This window comes from Aspergillus neoniger, assembly GCF_003184625.1.
Source record: "Aspergillus neoniger CBS 115656 unplaced genomic scaffold BO87scaffold_15, whole genome shotgun sequence".
In the NCBI taxonomy this organism is placed as follows: domain Eukaryota; kingdom Fungi; phylum Ascomycota; class Eurotiomycetes; order Eurotiales; family Aspergillaceae; genus Aspergillus; species Aspergillus neoniger.
In genome coordinates, this window is record NW_020291143.1 from 695302 (window position 1) to 709909 (window position 14608).

At 46.5% G+C, this 14608-nt stretch overlaps 6 protein-coding genes across 6 annotated transcripts; 3 read left to right on the forward strand and 3 right to left on the reverse strand.

The window, feature by feature from the left end:
* Positions 1-41: 41 nt before the first annotated feature.
* On the reverse strand, positions 42-581 carry BO87DRAFT_386600 (uncharacterized protein; the record flags this gene model as incomplete). Its single annotated transcript, XM_025624768.1, has 3 exons — positions 42-170; positions 266-315; positions 416-581. The coding sequence occupies 3 exons, from the start codon at positions 579-581 to the stop codon at positions 42-44; spliced, it is 345 nt and encodes a 114-aa protein (XP_025480109.1).
* A 537-nt stretch (positions 582-1118) lies between these two features.
* BO87DRAFT_435891 (uncharacterized protein) lies at positions 1119-4484 on the forward strand (the record flags this gene model as incomplete). The annotated part of the gene is made up of 5 exons (XM_025627789.1): positions 1119-1164; positions 1221-1463; positions 1502-1723; positions 1786-2492; positions 2535-4484. The coding sequence occupies 5 exons, from the start codon at positions 1119-1121 to the stop codon at positions 4482-4484; spliced, it is 3168 nt and encodes a 1055-aa protein (XP_025480110.1).
* A 473-nt stretch (positions 4485-4957) lies between these two features.
* BO87DRAFT_415887 (uncharacterized protein) lies at positions 4958-6536 on the forward strand. Its single transcript, XM_025626714.1, has one exon. It carries the CDS (start codon positions 5097-5099, stop codon positions 6393-6395), a length of 1299 nt encoding a protein of 432 aa, XP_025480111.1. The 5' UTR covers positions 4958-5096; the 3' UTR covers positions 6396-6536.
* Positions 6537-8857: 2321 nt separating this feature from the next.
* Positions 8858-10016, reverse strand: BO87DRAFT_458984 (uncharacterized protein). Its single transcript, XM_025628911.1, has one exon. The coding sequence runs from the start codon at positions 9750-9752 to the stop codon at positions 9030-9032; it is 723 nt and encodes a 240-aa protein (XP_025480112.1). The 5' UTR covers positions 9753-10016; the 3' UTR covers positions 8858-9029.
* Positions 10017-10349: 333 nt separating this feature from the next.
* On the forward strand, positions 10350-12285 carry BO87DRAFT_435893 (uncharacterized protein; the record flags this gene model as incomplete). The annotated part of the gene is made up of 4 exons (XM_025627790.1): positions 10350-10367; positions 10549-10627; positions 10787-11863; positions 12194-12285. 4 exons carry the CDS (start codon positions 10350-10352, stop codon positions 12283-12285), a joined length of 1266 nt encoding a protein of 421 aa, XP_025480113.1.
* Positions 12286-12615: 330 nt separating this feature from the next.
* On the reverse strand, positions 12616-14258 carry fbp1 (fructose 1,6-bisphosphate 1-phosphatase). The gene is made up of 2 exons (XM_025623314.1): positions 13653-14258; positions 12616-13582 (listed from the first exon to the last, which is right to left on the reverse strand). The coding sequence occupies exons 1-2, from the start codon at positions 13778-13780 to the stop codon at positions 12643-12645; spliced, it is 1068 nt and encodes a 355-aa protein (XP_025480114.1). The 5' UTR covers positions 13781-14258; the 3' UTR covers positions 12616-12642.
* Positions 14259-14608: the final 350 nt, after the last annotated feature.

Here is a 14608-nt window from a genome sequence, read left to right on the forward strand (position 1 = left end):
ATCCTCTAAAAATCACATTATATGAAGCTTAATTACATTATTCAATACCCCCAGATAATTCCAATAGAAAGTCCTCCTACCCACCCAAAACCAACAACCCCAACACCACAGCCCCAGTCGTCAAACCACCACCAGACATCATCACCGTCATCCTCTCCGCCCCAGACATACTAGTACATTTCTCAGTCCCTAGTAGATACCATCACTTAATCAGCCCAACCCAAACCACACAAACCCATGAACAAAAGATGGAAGATATACATACCCCTCGCATACGCACACAAATCATCATAAGCCCAAATACTCCCAATCCAACTAGCATAATTAAAACTCCCCGTCAAATTATTACACCGAGTATAGCTACACTCCCAAGCAGCTTCACTCCAGTTATCCGACACCCCGTGCGCATTCTCACAGATGCATTTCAAGGTGGATTTGGACGTGCTTTCTGCGATGGCAGTGTAGTTTGTTCCGCAGGTGCCGTTGTCCAGAATTTGAAGCAGGTAGTCGGTGTGGCAGGGTCGGAAGCATGCGGAGTAGTGGTTCATGTAGGCGTTCCAGGAGCAGGGTGTGAAGGACATGTTTTTTTTTTTTTTTTTTTTTTTTGTTTTGCTTTCTGGGTATGGGGTAGGATGATGAGTGTTGGATTGGGTTTTGTTCAATAAGGAAGTGAGTTGTATAGTATATTTGAATTGGGATTTTGCGGAATTGGGAAAGTGTAGTTATATACTTCAAGTATGTTTCATTCACAGCTCAGATCCCTTTCATTGTCAGCTCAGTTCCATTTCTATATTCACTTCTCTTCTCTTCCTCTTCTACCTCCACTACTCCTTCTCTTACTCTTTGACCTCGCTATCATCCTCCTTTCTTCTTCGCTACTCTTCTAAGCCTTCTGCGCTCGGAATCTCTTTCTTCGGATCTCCATATCTTTTCTTCTAATCTAATTGATTTTCTCGCAACCCTGTTCCTATTCCAACCATATCTAGTGCTTATACGACTGTCTTGCCACTTCAAAGACTATCAGCGGAGCAGGATATCATAAGATAAGCGGGTGGGATTCTGAACACTCTATACTTTGACCGGGAAAGTAACCTCTTGGGCCGCGTTAGGGGATAATAATGGGCAGTATGTCAGGCGACGAATCAGGCGATGAATTCTGGAAGGGTAAGAGACCCAGGAATTTGGCATTTACAGAACCTTCCTTATTGACTACTGTATAGACCTGAGCGACGATGAGTCAACTGAATCCACAAGACTCCAGTTTGACAAAGGTCGATCGGGCCTACAGAAGGCTCTTTTACGAACAGACAAGACCGAGTGGTTCCGGTGGTTACAATCAGATATACTAAAGCCCTTCTGGGTAGAGCTGTGGGATTCTTACCTCAAAACCAGTGGGAAGAAGGGGGCTCGGGGGGTTGGACTGGCAGCCGTACAGGAAACTCTGATCCAGGGAGAAAAAGGAGGTAAAAAAAATATTCCAGTCTGATACCCCCTAACAAAGCATCTTGGGGGGCTGTTGATCATCTAGCCCGGTTTATGTACTGGGTAAGAAAAGAGAATCTCGAGTCGTGCGAGGGTGTATTCTATGGGAGAAACATGCACCCCGATGATATCGACCAGGCTATCTGGATACTAAAGAACTATCTCCAAGAACTCCACTCCGAAAGCCAAATAAACAAAAAGACTGGCGGGACAGCCATTTTTGGCACCAAGCGCCACAATGGTGAGCCGAACCCTAAGGAAACGTGGAATTTGGCTAATCCAGAGCTTGCTTAACAGATGCAGAGGTGAGCAATACAGAGTGCAACACCGGCAACGATGACAAGGCCATACTTGGTGACGGAATGGCGACAATGACGCCGAGTGAAGGTGAACATATGGAAGAACCATGCAGCGACAACATTGATTGGGTGCAAGAAGCCCTAACACCCAAGCAAAAGATTCGTCTCAACCGTCTCTCGCCAACTTACAAAAAGGAAGAAGTTTATTGGCAGATAATCAAAATAAATAGGGCCTTAGACATGACAACAAAAAGGACTCCGTCAGAAGAGCGTCTCGATGAGGAAGCCAATGATAACAGGGAAGAGGAGGAAATCCCAGAGCTTGCTAAAGATACCGAGCATACTATATTTGACCCCTTCAAATATGATACTTCGCAGGATTTTGAGGCACCCCTCGAGGTATGCATGCAAGAAGACCAAGTGGAGGTCACACAAGAGGATATAGCTCAGCTTCGGGAGCAACAGTCTTGGCTCAACAACGAGCAGTTCCAACGGGATAATCACGAGGAAGCGTGCGAGAAGCTTGACATTAGTGACCCAAAAACGCCCCACCTGAAAGGCATGGTGGGATCGGCCATACTAAAGTTTTGGCAAGTGGTGGCAGTCTGGTGGCTGATAGAGATCATGGCCAGCAGACTGACCAAGGGGGCAATACTTGCGGATGCGGTGGGACTGGGAAAAACATATGAGGCGATTGCCTTCATAATTGCAGTAAGCCCCTTTTAGGAGTGGAACAAAATTCGGCAAATCCAGCTAACTCTTAGGAAGCGAACTCCATACCTATCTTCCCTGGTGGATAAGGGAGACAAGAGGGCCGAGCAGGATCTGAACAAGCCCGTATTGATTATTGTGCCTCCCCACCTCATAGAACAATGGGCTGCAGAAATACACAGCATTTCAAGGCGCCTTGAGCTCTGGATATACTACGGTGATGATCGTACAAAACAGGGTGCTCGACATATCCAAGGCAAGTTGAAGGCCAACCACCCGATTTTCCATGTCACAGCGGATACCAAATATCAAGTCATCCTATCCACTTACCAGACTATGGAGGCGAGGCATGGACTGTCAGCTGTAAAAGACTGGCACAAAAAGAAGTTCAAGAAGGACTTCAAAGGAAGCCACCTACCGAACAATTTCCCCAACAATCTAAGTGGTCGCTTCGGCCTCGTCGTATGCGACGAGGCCCACCAAATCCGAAATCCAGAATCTGGAGCCGCTCTGGCCGTTTGGTGGCTCGATGCAGCGTTTCATCTTCTGATTACGGCTACACCATTTTGGAATAGCCGGAATGCAGATTTTCTTGGTTATATGAGACTTCTTCTTCTTCCCCTCAGGGGCATAACTTCGGAACTCAAGCCGGAAGAAGTGCAAGAAATTCTCAAGGCTAAACATGGAGACAAGGATTTCGAGATGCTTCTAGGGATGGACTTTGTACGGAAATACATTCTTCATCCAAACATCGACAGCATGGACAGCGCAATCCGAATGAGAAAGTTGCTAAGCTATATTATGTTACGACGAACTTTAGCCTCATGCCTGCCACTGGGAAGCCAGGCATGTATCGGCCAGGATATTCCACCCTGCCAGCGTCAAGTTTTAAAGGTCTTTTTTAATGAAGAAGAAAATGAGGCCTACAGAGCTTACTGGATCAAGTATAGGCGGGTCTTCATAAAGGAAACTGGTGATGATGGCCGTGTGAAATTTCGGTATAATATGGACAATTACCGGAAGTTGGTCCTCGCTGCATCCTGGATAGGAATGATCATACTGGAGAAAGCGCTTACATCAAAGAATATGAAAAAGGCCATAGTAGCGCAGAAGAAAGGAAAATTAATAGGCCAATTCATGCAACAACTTCAGTCCAGAGAGATTATCAAAGGGAAGGAAGGAATCAAAAGCTTTTTCCACCTACCACAAGATTCGCCCTCCTCTGAGACATCATCTGAAGACTTCCTTAAAGCTGATGCCGGCCGGCTTGCAGCTATGCTGCGAGGATCTGCCAAGATGCGGGTAATGCTTGGTTTACTTCGCGACCAAGTATTATTCGGGTCTGAAAAGGCTATAATTTGGGTCAATTTCCCCGCCGAACAAATGTACGTGTTGACCACACTTCAAGAGGCCGGTTTTGACGCTGTCATGATCGATAGTGGCCTAGACCCGAAGGAGCGTAACCAGATTGTGCAGGTATTTACAACTGATCCTGCAAAACACATGATTTTGGTATTATCGTACCAGCTCAATTCCTCGGGATTGAACCTCCAACGTTATTGCAGATATGTTCATCTTTTCACCCCCGCCAGCACAAAGTCCCAAGGTGACCAGGCAATCGGACGAAACTTGAGAGTTGGACAGACAAGACTGGTAATCGTGTACGATTACCGCATGATGTCCACATTCCAGGCGACCATCGCCAACCGCGCGGCAACAAAAGCTCTCCCAGCCATGTTGACGGATATTTCATGCTCGTTAGCTGCAATGCTCGAGCCATCCTCAGAGACGGCGTATACTGATCGCTGGGTCATTCGGGATGGGAAGGTTTTACATCTGGAGGATACAGAGACGCCTCGTGAAGGCGACGTTACCGACCCCGACACTGTCCTCGATGGCATATGCGCAATGCTCGAAGGACTGGCCTACGAGCCGGACACGAAGACAAATAAAAGGGCTAAAGCAAAGAAAAGACGCACTACAAAGAAGTAACGAGATGAGGCACAGGGAACTCAGCACGGGTGCTAAAAAAGCTGCGGTTAACTTTATGGTGAATGAAGAACTCAGGTTATCAGTAGTCAATCTGCACCTAGCCCTGGCGAATGAATTAGGCAAATCCAACAGATACTAGTGCCCTCACAGCAGGACGTAAAATAGTCTGAGCTACAGAAATGCAAAGAGGATCTAAGATTGATATTTCATTACCAGTTGTAATGTTTTTGTAAAGAGTTCCTTGCAGAAGGGAAAATATAGTTACTTCTCGCAGTGGCGGTTGTCTAGAACATGCTCGCTTAGCTCCCGGTGGGCTTCCGAATATGAGCTAGCGTAATCCCACCCGTCCCACCTCAGTTTGAATTTCATGAAAGGGGTTCTGGGTTTTCGGGCCTACTTTGTTCCGGCCCCGGCGGCAGGAGCGCCTTCCTTACCTCCGGGAGAGCCACCCCCTCTACTTCGACATCTACTTCGTTCCACTTGCATGTTTCTAGTTGTTTACCATCCCGACCTCAGAAACATAACTCGCCGGCAAATTTCTCTGTGTCCACCTTATCCATCGTCCTGGATTTCTTCGCATATCCGAGATATTCGGCTTTCTACAGAGCAAAGATGGCTTCTATTGAGGCTGAGTTTACGGAGGAGAGAGCCATGTTGATCCAGCGCCTAATCAAATCCACCAAGGTTCACTCAGTCGACAAGGCGAATCATGCCTTTATTTGGCTGTCTGATATGGAGGTGCTGCGAGGAATGGTAAGACATGCGGAGTCCGGAACGTATAGCGCGAACCAGGTGGCTTTGAGTATTCGGGCGGGCCCACACGTCGTCAAACAGTTGAAGTCCTGGCTTGCCCGTCGTACAAGCAAAAGCGACACCGATGAAGCTGCCGACGTTGAACCGGCTACCCCGTCTACCCCGTCTACCCCCATACCCGCTACGGGAGAGTCCCCCCAATCCTCGCCTACCACACCTTCCAAGAGAAAGACTAGCAAGTCGGAGTCCCCCTCGCCAACCAAAATTCCTCGTCTTACTAACCCTGGACTTCAACGGTCCAAAACTGCGAAAGATATAGCTAAAGCCCGAGATAACGGCCGTTGTGTTGTGACCCAGATGGGGGAGCCAGTCCAGATATGTCATATTTACCACCACTCAATGGGGAAAAAGACTGAGGGTGAGCGGGATGAGTTTTGGGGACTACTGCTAGCATTCTGGCCCGTCGACAAGATTGAGCAATGGAAGAATGACATCTTTGGGCCCAAGGGCACAGAGATACCCCAAAATCTCCTGTGTTTATCTAACATTGTACATGATCTTTGGAGCAAAGCCCGGCTTGCTTTTGAACCCGTTGAAATTACGGCGGACGGAACCTCCCTCACTATTCGCTTTTGGTGGTTACCGGGCACCAAGCTTTACGGGCGTGTGGCACTTTGTGACCCTCCGTCTCTCCCTGCATCGTTGAAGGCGAGCCCTTTGAATGCCAAATTATGGAATTGCGAAACTGACGCGCCCATATATTCTGGTGAAACTATAGTTTTGACTACTACTGATCCTGTAGCCATGCCACTCCCTTCTTTTGAACTTCTGCATATGCAGTGGATGTTAACCCGTGTTGCTGCACTTTGCGGTGCAGCGGATGTGTCAGATGAGGACCTGGAAGATGAAGACTTTTGGTCTGGGGATGAGATAGCAAGTCCAATTCCTGAAGCATTGCCCCCAACACTCGCAGAAAGTTCCCTCTCCCAACTCCCTGAGCGCCCCCGCCGCTCCAAACTCCCGAGATCCTTCGATCGCCAGGCAACATCTGGAGAAAATCGCCCCCCTACCCACTATCCCAGAGTATCCTCAAAGGTACGGGAGCTGGCTGCCACAGATGATACATCTGATGTCCCCTCTGGTCATCTCAGTGATTGATATACGCGGGGCTTGTGGTCCTTTCAGAGAAGCTTTTAGTTATACCATGCAAATTACGGTCGTTTTAATGTTTTTATATTGGCACCCAAATTGTCTGAATTAGCCAAATGCAGAGGAGACCTAATATCAATGTTCCTGCAGTGTATTTGATACAGCCACAGTAAGCTCAACGAACTTATGATATGGTGCTGATTCTGCCATTCCTTGCTGTACAGCATGATAGCCGAGTTGACTCCGCGGGTCATACGGGTCGCGATAATAAATTAGAGACATAAACTGTAGATAGCTCCTTACTTAACTAGTAGTTTTTATATAATATTAAAAGAGCTAATATTAATAGCTAGTTAAGTTATTAACTATAACAGAAGACTACCATAGTATTATAAATATACTACTAAATCGTTTGTTTGTTTGTTTGTTTGTTTTATTCCTTACTCTGTTTCGGCGCCTTGCAGGCCATACCAGAGGTCCTAGCTAGGTCACATAATCTTACCTGACTTTTTCAGATATAATAATAGCTACCTCAATTCCTTTCTATATAAATGAGTTATATAGGCAGCAGCAGCTGTAGCTGTCTTAATATTTCTAAACTATCTAAAATACATACTTACAAGGCTTCAAATATCTTACTAATCTTATTATTCTTTCTATATATTCCTTGTAGCCGCCTATCCAGTAATCTATTCGAAGTTATCTTGCTGACTCAGTTAGTGCTGTGCTACTGATTAGTTAATTAATAACTACTATTCTGCATTGCGTTCCACGCGCCCTCGCGTTTGAATCCCGTGTTAAATATCTTTGTTGAACTCCTTATTTATTCACTTGCTTGCTAGTTCCTTACTGCCTGCTATTCTATTCCTGTAGTATCTGTTATACTCAGTATTCGTATACACGCCTGAATATCTTTCTTGAATAATAGCCTGCCTGCCTCACTTGCTACCTTACTTCTGCCTTACTCTGCCTTGCAGCTACTATGTCAGTTATTATCTATATGGCTTGACTATTCGACCTCTTCGCCTCTGATTTCTTTTCTTCAGTGACACTTACTAGAGCAGTAGGAGCCTGTACTACCTGGATACAGGAAGCAGGCTCCGGGGGACGAGTTCTGATGCTTTTATCAAATATATAAATTTATATAAATAAATATATAATATAGATATCCTCACCTGCTAAAGTTATCGAGGGCTAGATATTACTAGAAACCTGAACCGGGAGTGGCTGCCTTGTCTGTAAATCATGATTTAGTAACAAGCACCTCCATAAAAGAGATAAAGCTGTCGAGAAATATCAGCCTACCTGTATGGAGTATGAAGCAGGCTATTTATCATACATATTTCAGTGACAAGGCGTCTATAAGATCAAGGGGCGCAGCCAGATCTTATATAGTAGTCTCAATATTTATATATCATATTTCTAAATCTCCTTCCGAAGCGCGTCATATTTCCTGCATGTAATTAATACATGGAATATTATTTCCAGATCCCCACACGGGTAGTGGTCTGTATCGGCCCTCTTAATACTACTATGCAGATACACGTTGAAGCCAGTATCAGTATCTGTCATCTGGCGTCTGTCGTCTGTAATATAACTCTATCTCGCTGCAGAGTTCAATACGAAGTAGACCATCGTCAACCAGGCTGAAATCAGAGATAACTGTGTTATTATTTTTCTGTTTCGATCATATTCAATCGTAGGGCATTGGAAAGGAGTAATATTCAGACCGCCACCGATGAGGCAATCGGGCGTTTGGTCGGGGCCTCTTCAAGTAATAAACTTGTAGCATACTGCCGTCATTTTCTTTGACCAAGAGAAATACTATTACGGATGCATTTTGGAGACCATTCCGAGCTCACTGCAGTGTACTAAGGCATCGATGAAGGAGATCCATCATTCCACCAATCAGAGGCATCGCTGGACTAACTATGCATTCAACTCGGCATACATGGGGTATTTGACTTGGTTACTATCAATTGCTTCCATTTATATGTTTAATCAATCCTGGTATGGTATGTATGAAACTGATGCAAAAAGAGGTTTCGGCCACTGTCTTATAATTCGGGCTCGCAAATGTTACACTCGGGATATTAGATGTTTGTAGTCATCATTTACCACTATCAAATCTCAGCCACTTAGTACCCATAATAATCATCATCACCGATCGATCTTTGGAGTAGGCAAAGATTTGCCCCTTCTTTTTCTGACACCTTACCTGAATTGAACTGGTACTAGGTGAAGCGTTCTGATTGGCCTAAGGTGAAGTTGGAGGGGGTAAATATATATATCTCAAAATATTATACTTATGATTATTACTATGTCTGAAGGTTGGTGGAAAGAAAAAATTTGCTAGTACTGATAGGGAAAGAAGAGGAGTTTAGGTGGTCACTCAAACTTCATAGAACAAAGAAACGAATACTACTGTAGCTAGAGAGACTTACATAGAGTGAGAAGAGTCCGGAGTAAGGGTTTCGATGTCGTATAACAGAAGCACAGCGGCGTCAAGCGGAAAATCGGACTCAGCCCAGATGAGTCACTCATAGTAAATAAGTGACTAGTTAGCTAACTAGCTAACCAAGTTACTAACTAAATAGTTATCGGTATCTCGCCGAGACTTCTATGTCTCGCACAGGCTTATTTCTATTCATAGAATTCGGTGGCTGTGATACCACATTCTGTCACGAGGCTGGAACACGAATCTCCTGAGACAACCTGCACGGTTGAGCAAGTGTCCGATCGAGAACTGACACCCGACGCCGCAGACCGAGAAGTTGCCATGCTTGTGTTATGGGAAGACTGAGACTTGATGTTCAGAGTGGACTCAATGTCTGTATAAGAGTCAAAGCCGGACACGCATGCCGCATCACTCCACGTCTTCATCAGCTGTTGTACTGCGGGAAGGTCTCCATCCATATTGACAGCCAGGCCAACAATATAATTGGCCGTTGATCCACAGTACTGTAGGACCATTTGACTGGACACCTCCCCAGAGGCGACGTAAGTGCGCATCTGGTCCATCACAGTAGCTGCAGTGCTAGAGGCATAAAAACCGCCTCCGATGTAGAGTCCGACAACTGCTTTCCCTGAATAACCAAAAACAAAATCCGTTTCCATAACAGACCCGATATAAGATTCAACGTCGTCTAAAGCTCCCAAAAGCTGGCTATGAGCTGAATCAGCTACGGAGCCCCAGACACCTAACTCAAGGTTCACTGAGGAGGTATTGGTGGTGTTGTTGTCTGCATATGCCGTCCATCTCGCCACAGATGACGTGGCAGTATCATTTGCCGTGGTGCAGGCATAAATAGTCGAGTGAGTCTGAGAATCATTGAGAGGGTTATATATTGCGAAATTAAGGAGCATCGACTGGTTGCAGGCAGCGACCCGGTCAAGTGAATGATAGGCAACTCATTAGAATGGGTCAACGCTCGAAGAGCAGGCCTCAGGACAAGTATTGATGTTGTTTCTTCTCGCTGAGATTGCGCCCACCAGAAGGGCTGTTGCTAGAAGATCACGCAATTGCATAACAAAATTGAAATAGAATCTAATGAATGAATGGACTTGATTCAGTGAGTTGGCATATTGGCCAAGGAGTGTTGAAAAGATCGAAGGAACGGTGAAAAGAAGGTAAGGAAAGACTGTAAAAACGAATGATGCCACCTACTCCGAGATAGCAAGGCAGCATCCTCTTTAAGTATGCGAAGATTCCAGTCGAGGCTGGGAGGTTTCTGTCCCCCTTCTCTAGCGAGCTATTCCGATCAATGGAGTTTATCGCAAGCAGAAACTTGGGCCGCTAGTTCTTAGAGTCTTGTTAGCGAGCAACTATAAACATTACTCGCACACGTTCAGTTTGGTGTTGTCATCTCGCAATTTACTACTAGGGTATATACAAACCCTCGCCGCGTATCGAGCCGATGTCTTTGCTTAACGCCATGCTATATTGGACACGGGAATGTTAACATGACTATTGCCCCAATTGTACGTGAGATGTGTACTCCGATGATAGTCATTGTACCTTGCGGCCCTTGAGTATCAGCTGTAAGAAGCATCATTCACTGCTCGGTGTGGAGATACAGGTTGTCCTAACGCACAGGTAGATGATAAGTGCAGTTGAAAGGAAGGTGCAGCTGTTTAGCAAGACCTGGATCCATGGCTCTAGCAATGGCCTAAACTTGACTGTTCGGCCGAGTTCCGTATACAGCCGTCCAATCAAAAATATCATCATACAGTCAACCAAAGTATGTGATTGGTTCAAACATTTAGAACTAAGTAGTAGTAGGCCTCAAGTTTCAGTAATCTAGTCTTTTCCGATGTGAGGGACATCATGGACGGAGGAGCCCGATATTAGAGTCCTGAATGTGACGTTTATCCTGATGGCCAGTGCGATTTTCCTTCAGGTTTCTGTTCCAATTATACCATCCCCTCTGAGTACTGGGCCGAATACGTTGTGGCGAACTTCCATGAATACATCACTGAATTCGGTTCCTTGTTCAATTACGCGAATCAGAATCAGTCGCTGGGCATTGATAATATTGTCGCAGACTTCCCTGTCAAATCAGCAAGCACAGTACCCGATCTAGCGACTATATTCACCAATGTCGGCGGTGTACTGGGGATTATCGGAAGCACTCTACCTCTGCTTGATGAAGAGACTGACACCGCTTCGAGCATGATGGGTGTTATGAGCGGGCTCTTTTCCACCGCTGGATCTGACATTTCCTCCAGCAGCGCGACCGATACTGAAACAATCACTCTGGAGAAGAAAGTTGAGGCTCTTTATAGCCTGATGTACACGGCTGTTCAGGATATCCTCATTGACGTCTTCGAAACCGGCAATATCTCCTCCTGGCCCTCGGACCTGCGAACTGGTGACTACTCCTTTGAAGTCGCCAATTTCTTCAATGGCCGATACATGTTCTTGCTCACTGGTGAACAAGCCGAATCCCTGGAGAGTACTTTCAACGCCTATCTTCAACAGTACCTTGTCGGCTCCGCATTGGTCTCGGCCAATTATTACGTTTTGAAGGGTGCCTACTCCACCAGTACCTGCTCCTCTATCACCAGCGGGAAGGTGATTGACGGTGCCTGTTATACTCTTCAATATCCTGGTGCAGGGTGGGAACTGGTCAACCAGATCATGACGGATCCGATTAGCAGTGATGATCTGACCAAGCTGACGGATACCTATAATGTTGACCTTGAGAGTCTCTATACCAACTCATACACTTGCCAGAACACCACCGGTACGTATGGGGGCACACTCGAGGTGAATATTCTGGAGTTCTCTTCGTCTCTTCCGACCTGCTTCTATAACCTTCCCGTCTTCACGGTCGAAACGTCTGAGGAGCCTAAGGTGAACAACTATCTATCTTCGCCATGCCTGGTGTACGAGCAGAACCTGACTGCTAAGACAGCCGAACTGGGTGTGACCTGGTTGCCGAGCAACCTGGCTGACATTTTTGTTAAGGACTTTTGTGAGTGCAATGCTGGTGCTAGAGAGTGCTCAGAGATCTAGAAGAAAAACAGCACTAAGGGGGAGAAAAGGAGGGAACATTGTTTCTCTTTGATGGGAAGGGAGAAAAACTGATGTTGGGTGTTTTGTTTTCGCCTGTGCAACACGGGCGCATGTGATTGGTGGTAAAAAGTAATTCCTTGAATCAATTTAATAGTAGTAGTCAGAAATGTCGTTTCAGTTTTTGATAGACAAACAAACAAACAAACAAATTCTCTCTGTTTCTTTTCTTCTCCATTATAATGTAATGGAGTACTTAGTCTGTGCCTTGCTCTTTACCAATTTGTCACAGACCGAGAAGAAGATCCAGGCAAGTCCTTTCTTTATCTGGACATGATGGACGCCATTCTACGGCAAGAACTGAGGCGAATCATCTCTATATAAATCCGTGGTAACTCTTCCACAATCCCCCGATTAAATTGTAATGTCTTTGCTCAATTGGCACGCATTTCGATGTACTTTACGGATGATGGGAGTAACAACCGCCCTCTAAGATTAAAGTAGACCGGTGCGGAGGCGGGGCAAAAGTCGGAAGAATGTAAACTACAATATAACCAAGAATAGTATAATTATAGAATTTTTATTTGCATTTTGATTTAAATATGTAAATATTTGTGGATCATAAATCACATGCCAGTGCAAAGATGTCACCGGGTACCTGCTGTACGCACTGACTGGCTCGCATTAAGTAACATGAAACCATTAAACTCCACCCTAGTGCTGTTCCTTTGTGCCATGAACTCATTTGTGGTGCTGGTTGTACGTGTCGATAATCTTCTGTACCTCGTCCTTCGAGCCCAGGAACACACCGCTCCGGTCGTGAATGTGTTCCGGAACCACCTCCAGAAGACGCTCCATCTGGGAGTTCACTGCCAGACCACCTGCGTTCTCAAAAAGCATAGCCATGGGGGCACACTCGTAGAGGATACGCAGCTTGCCCTTGCGGCTCTTGGAATCAGCCGGGTAGGCGAAAACACCACCGTAGAGGAGAGTCCGGTAGGCATCGGCCACCATGCTACCAATATAACGCGCGCTGTAAGGCTTCTGGCCGTCACCGGGGTACTTCAGCGAGTGGAGGTACTTGTTCACCCAGTCATCCCAGTACATGCTGTTACCCTCGTTGACCGAGTAGATGGCCCGCTTGGCGGGAAGCTGCATGTTGGGGTGTGTCAGGATGAATTCACCCAGAGAGTTCTCCATGGTGAAGCCATTGACACCGCCGTTGCGCATGGTGATCACCAGCTGTGCGGATGCACCGTACATGGTGAAGCCAGAGGCAACCATCTCCGTGCCGGGGCGAAGGAGGTCCTGAGCAGTGACCTTGTTGTTGGGACCGAGGACCTCATCGGGAAGCTTGAAGATTCCGAAGATGGTACCAACCGAAACGCCAGCGTCAAGGTTGGAGGAACCGTCAATAGGGTCGCAGACCACGGCATAGCGGGCATTGGGGTGCTCGTCGAAGATGATAGCCTCTTCCTCCTCCTCGGAAACAAGGATACGGCACTTGCCGGAGCCCTTCATGGCGGAAATGAATATGTCATTGCCGATGACGTCAAGCTTCTTCTGATCGTCGCCAGTCGTGTTTGAGGAACCAGCCAAACCAGTCAGGTTAATCAAGGAAGCGCGACGAATGTAGTAGGCAATAGACTTGAAAGCAAATTGAAGAGCGTGGCAGAGTAGTCTGGAAAGAGGAGGGGGAATCCCGTTAGTAAGAGAAACAGCCAGAACTGAGGAGGGGTAGGGAAACTCACGTGAAGTCACCGGTGGCTTCTGGAACCTTGACCTGCTCCTCGGTGAGGAAGCGGGTGAGGGTGACAATATCCGTGTTGATGTTCTCCTGTCCTACGGGAGGAGCACCGCCATTGCCGCTTGAAGACATGTTGTGCAGCGTGTGATTTGAAGCTGGGTGAAGAGAGGGCTTGTGAAGTAGTAGTAGTACAAGTGGAAAGCGGAGACAATCTAGTCTGGCGCTGGCTGCTTCTTTTTAAAAGAACTTTGGCTTTTCAACCTCGGGTCAACGGGGAAAGCAGGAAGATGCGGAGATAACCAGGGTACAGAGGAGGGGTGGGAATGAGCTGGGAGGAGCGGTTGAGATGTAGTTTATAAGTACTTTGGGACAAGTGGAGGAGGGAGGGACAGTTGGCAATGAGTACGTAGATACGTAGAAGCTGCAGGAAGAAAGTGATCTATCTATGCTCCATCCCAGGAGAACAGGGGCATCCTTTAAGTGAGCGTTGGGGCCAGCTAGGACCAATCTTTTACCGGGTTAGGAACCTAACGTCAGAAGCCAGAATAAACCGGACATTTACAACAAAAGAGAGAGAGAGAGAGTGGAGAGAGAAAGAGCATCCAGAACCCTTTTCCCTTTGGGCCTGACGCAATAACTAGAAAGGAAGGATGGTTTTCGTCATTTCCCCCACTCTAACCCGGTTTGGGCGGGTTCCCGGCTCTTTCTCTTGCCTTCGCCCGGTTTAGCCCCGAATTTCCCCGCGCTGGGATCTGGAGTTTCTTTCTACCAGTACGGAGTAGTCTATCCCGCATACTATGTAGAATAGTAGCTACTAGATATTTAGTAGAAATGATATTTTTGTGGTCAAGCTTTTAGATCCCATCCTGTGTGCTTCATTATATGCCATTGATTCAACCCTTCCATTCGGACGAGCAACAGCGATAAACACACCCCACGTTGGTTCGACCCGGACTATTG

Excerpts from the sequence above, each read along its gene's own strand:
- BO87DRAFT_458984 (XM_025628911.1), bottom strand. The coding sequence starts at position 9,752 with ATGCTCCTTAATTTCGCAATATATAACCCTCTCAATGATTCTCAGACT.
- fbp1 (XM_025623314.1), bottom strand. The coding sequence starts at position 13,780 with ATGTCTTCAAGCGGCAATGGCGGTGCTCCTCCCGTAGGACAGGAGAAC. Across the intron at positions 13,583-13,652 it reads GAAGCCACCGGTGACTTCAC|ACTACTCTGCCACGCTCTTC; the intron begins GTGAGTTTCCCT and ends TCCTCTTTCCAG.
- BO87DRAFT_415887 (XM_025626714.1), top strand. The coding sequence starts at position 5,097 with ATGGCTTCTATTGAGGCTGAGTTTACGGAGGAGAGAGCCATGTTGATC.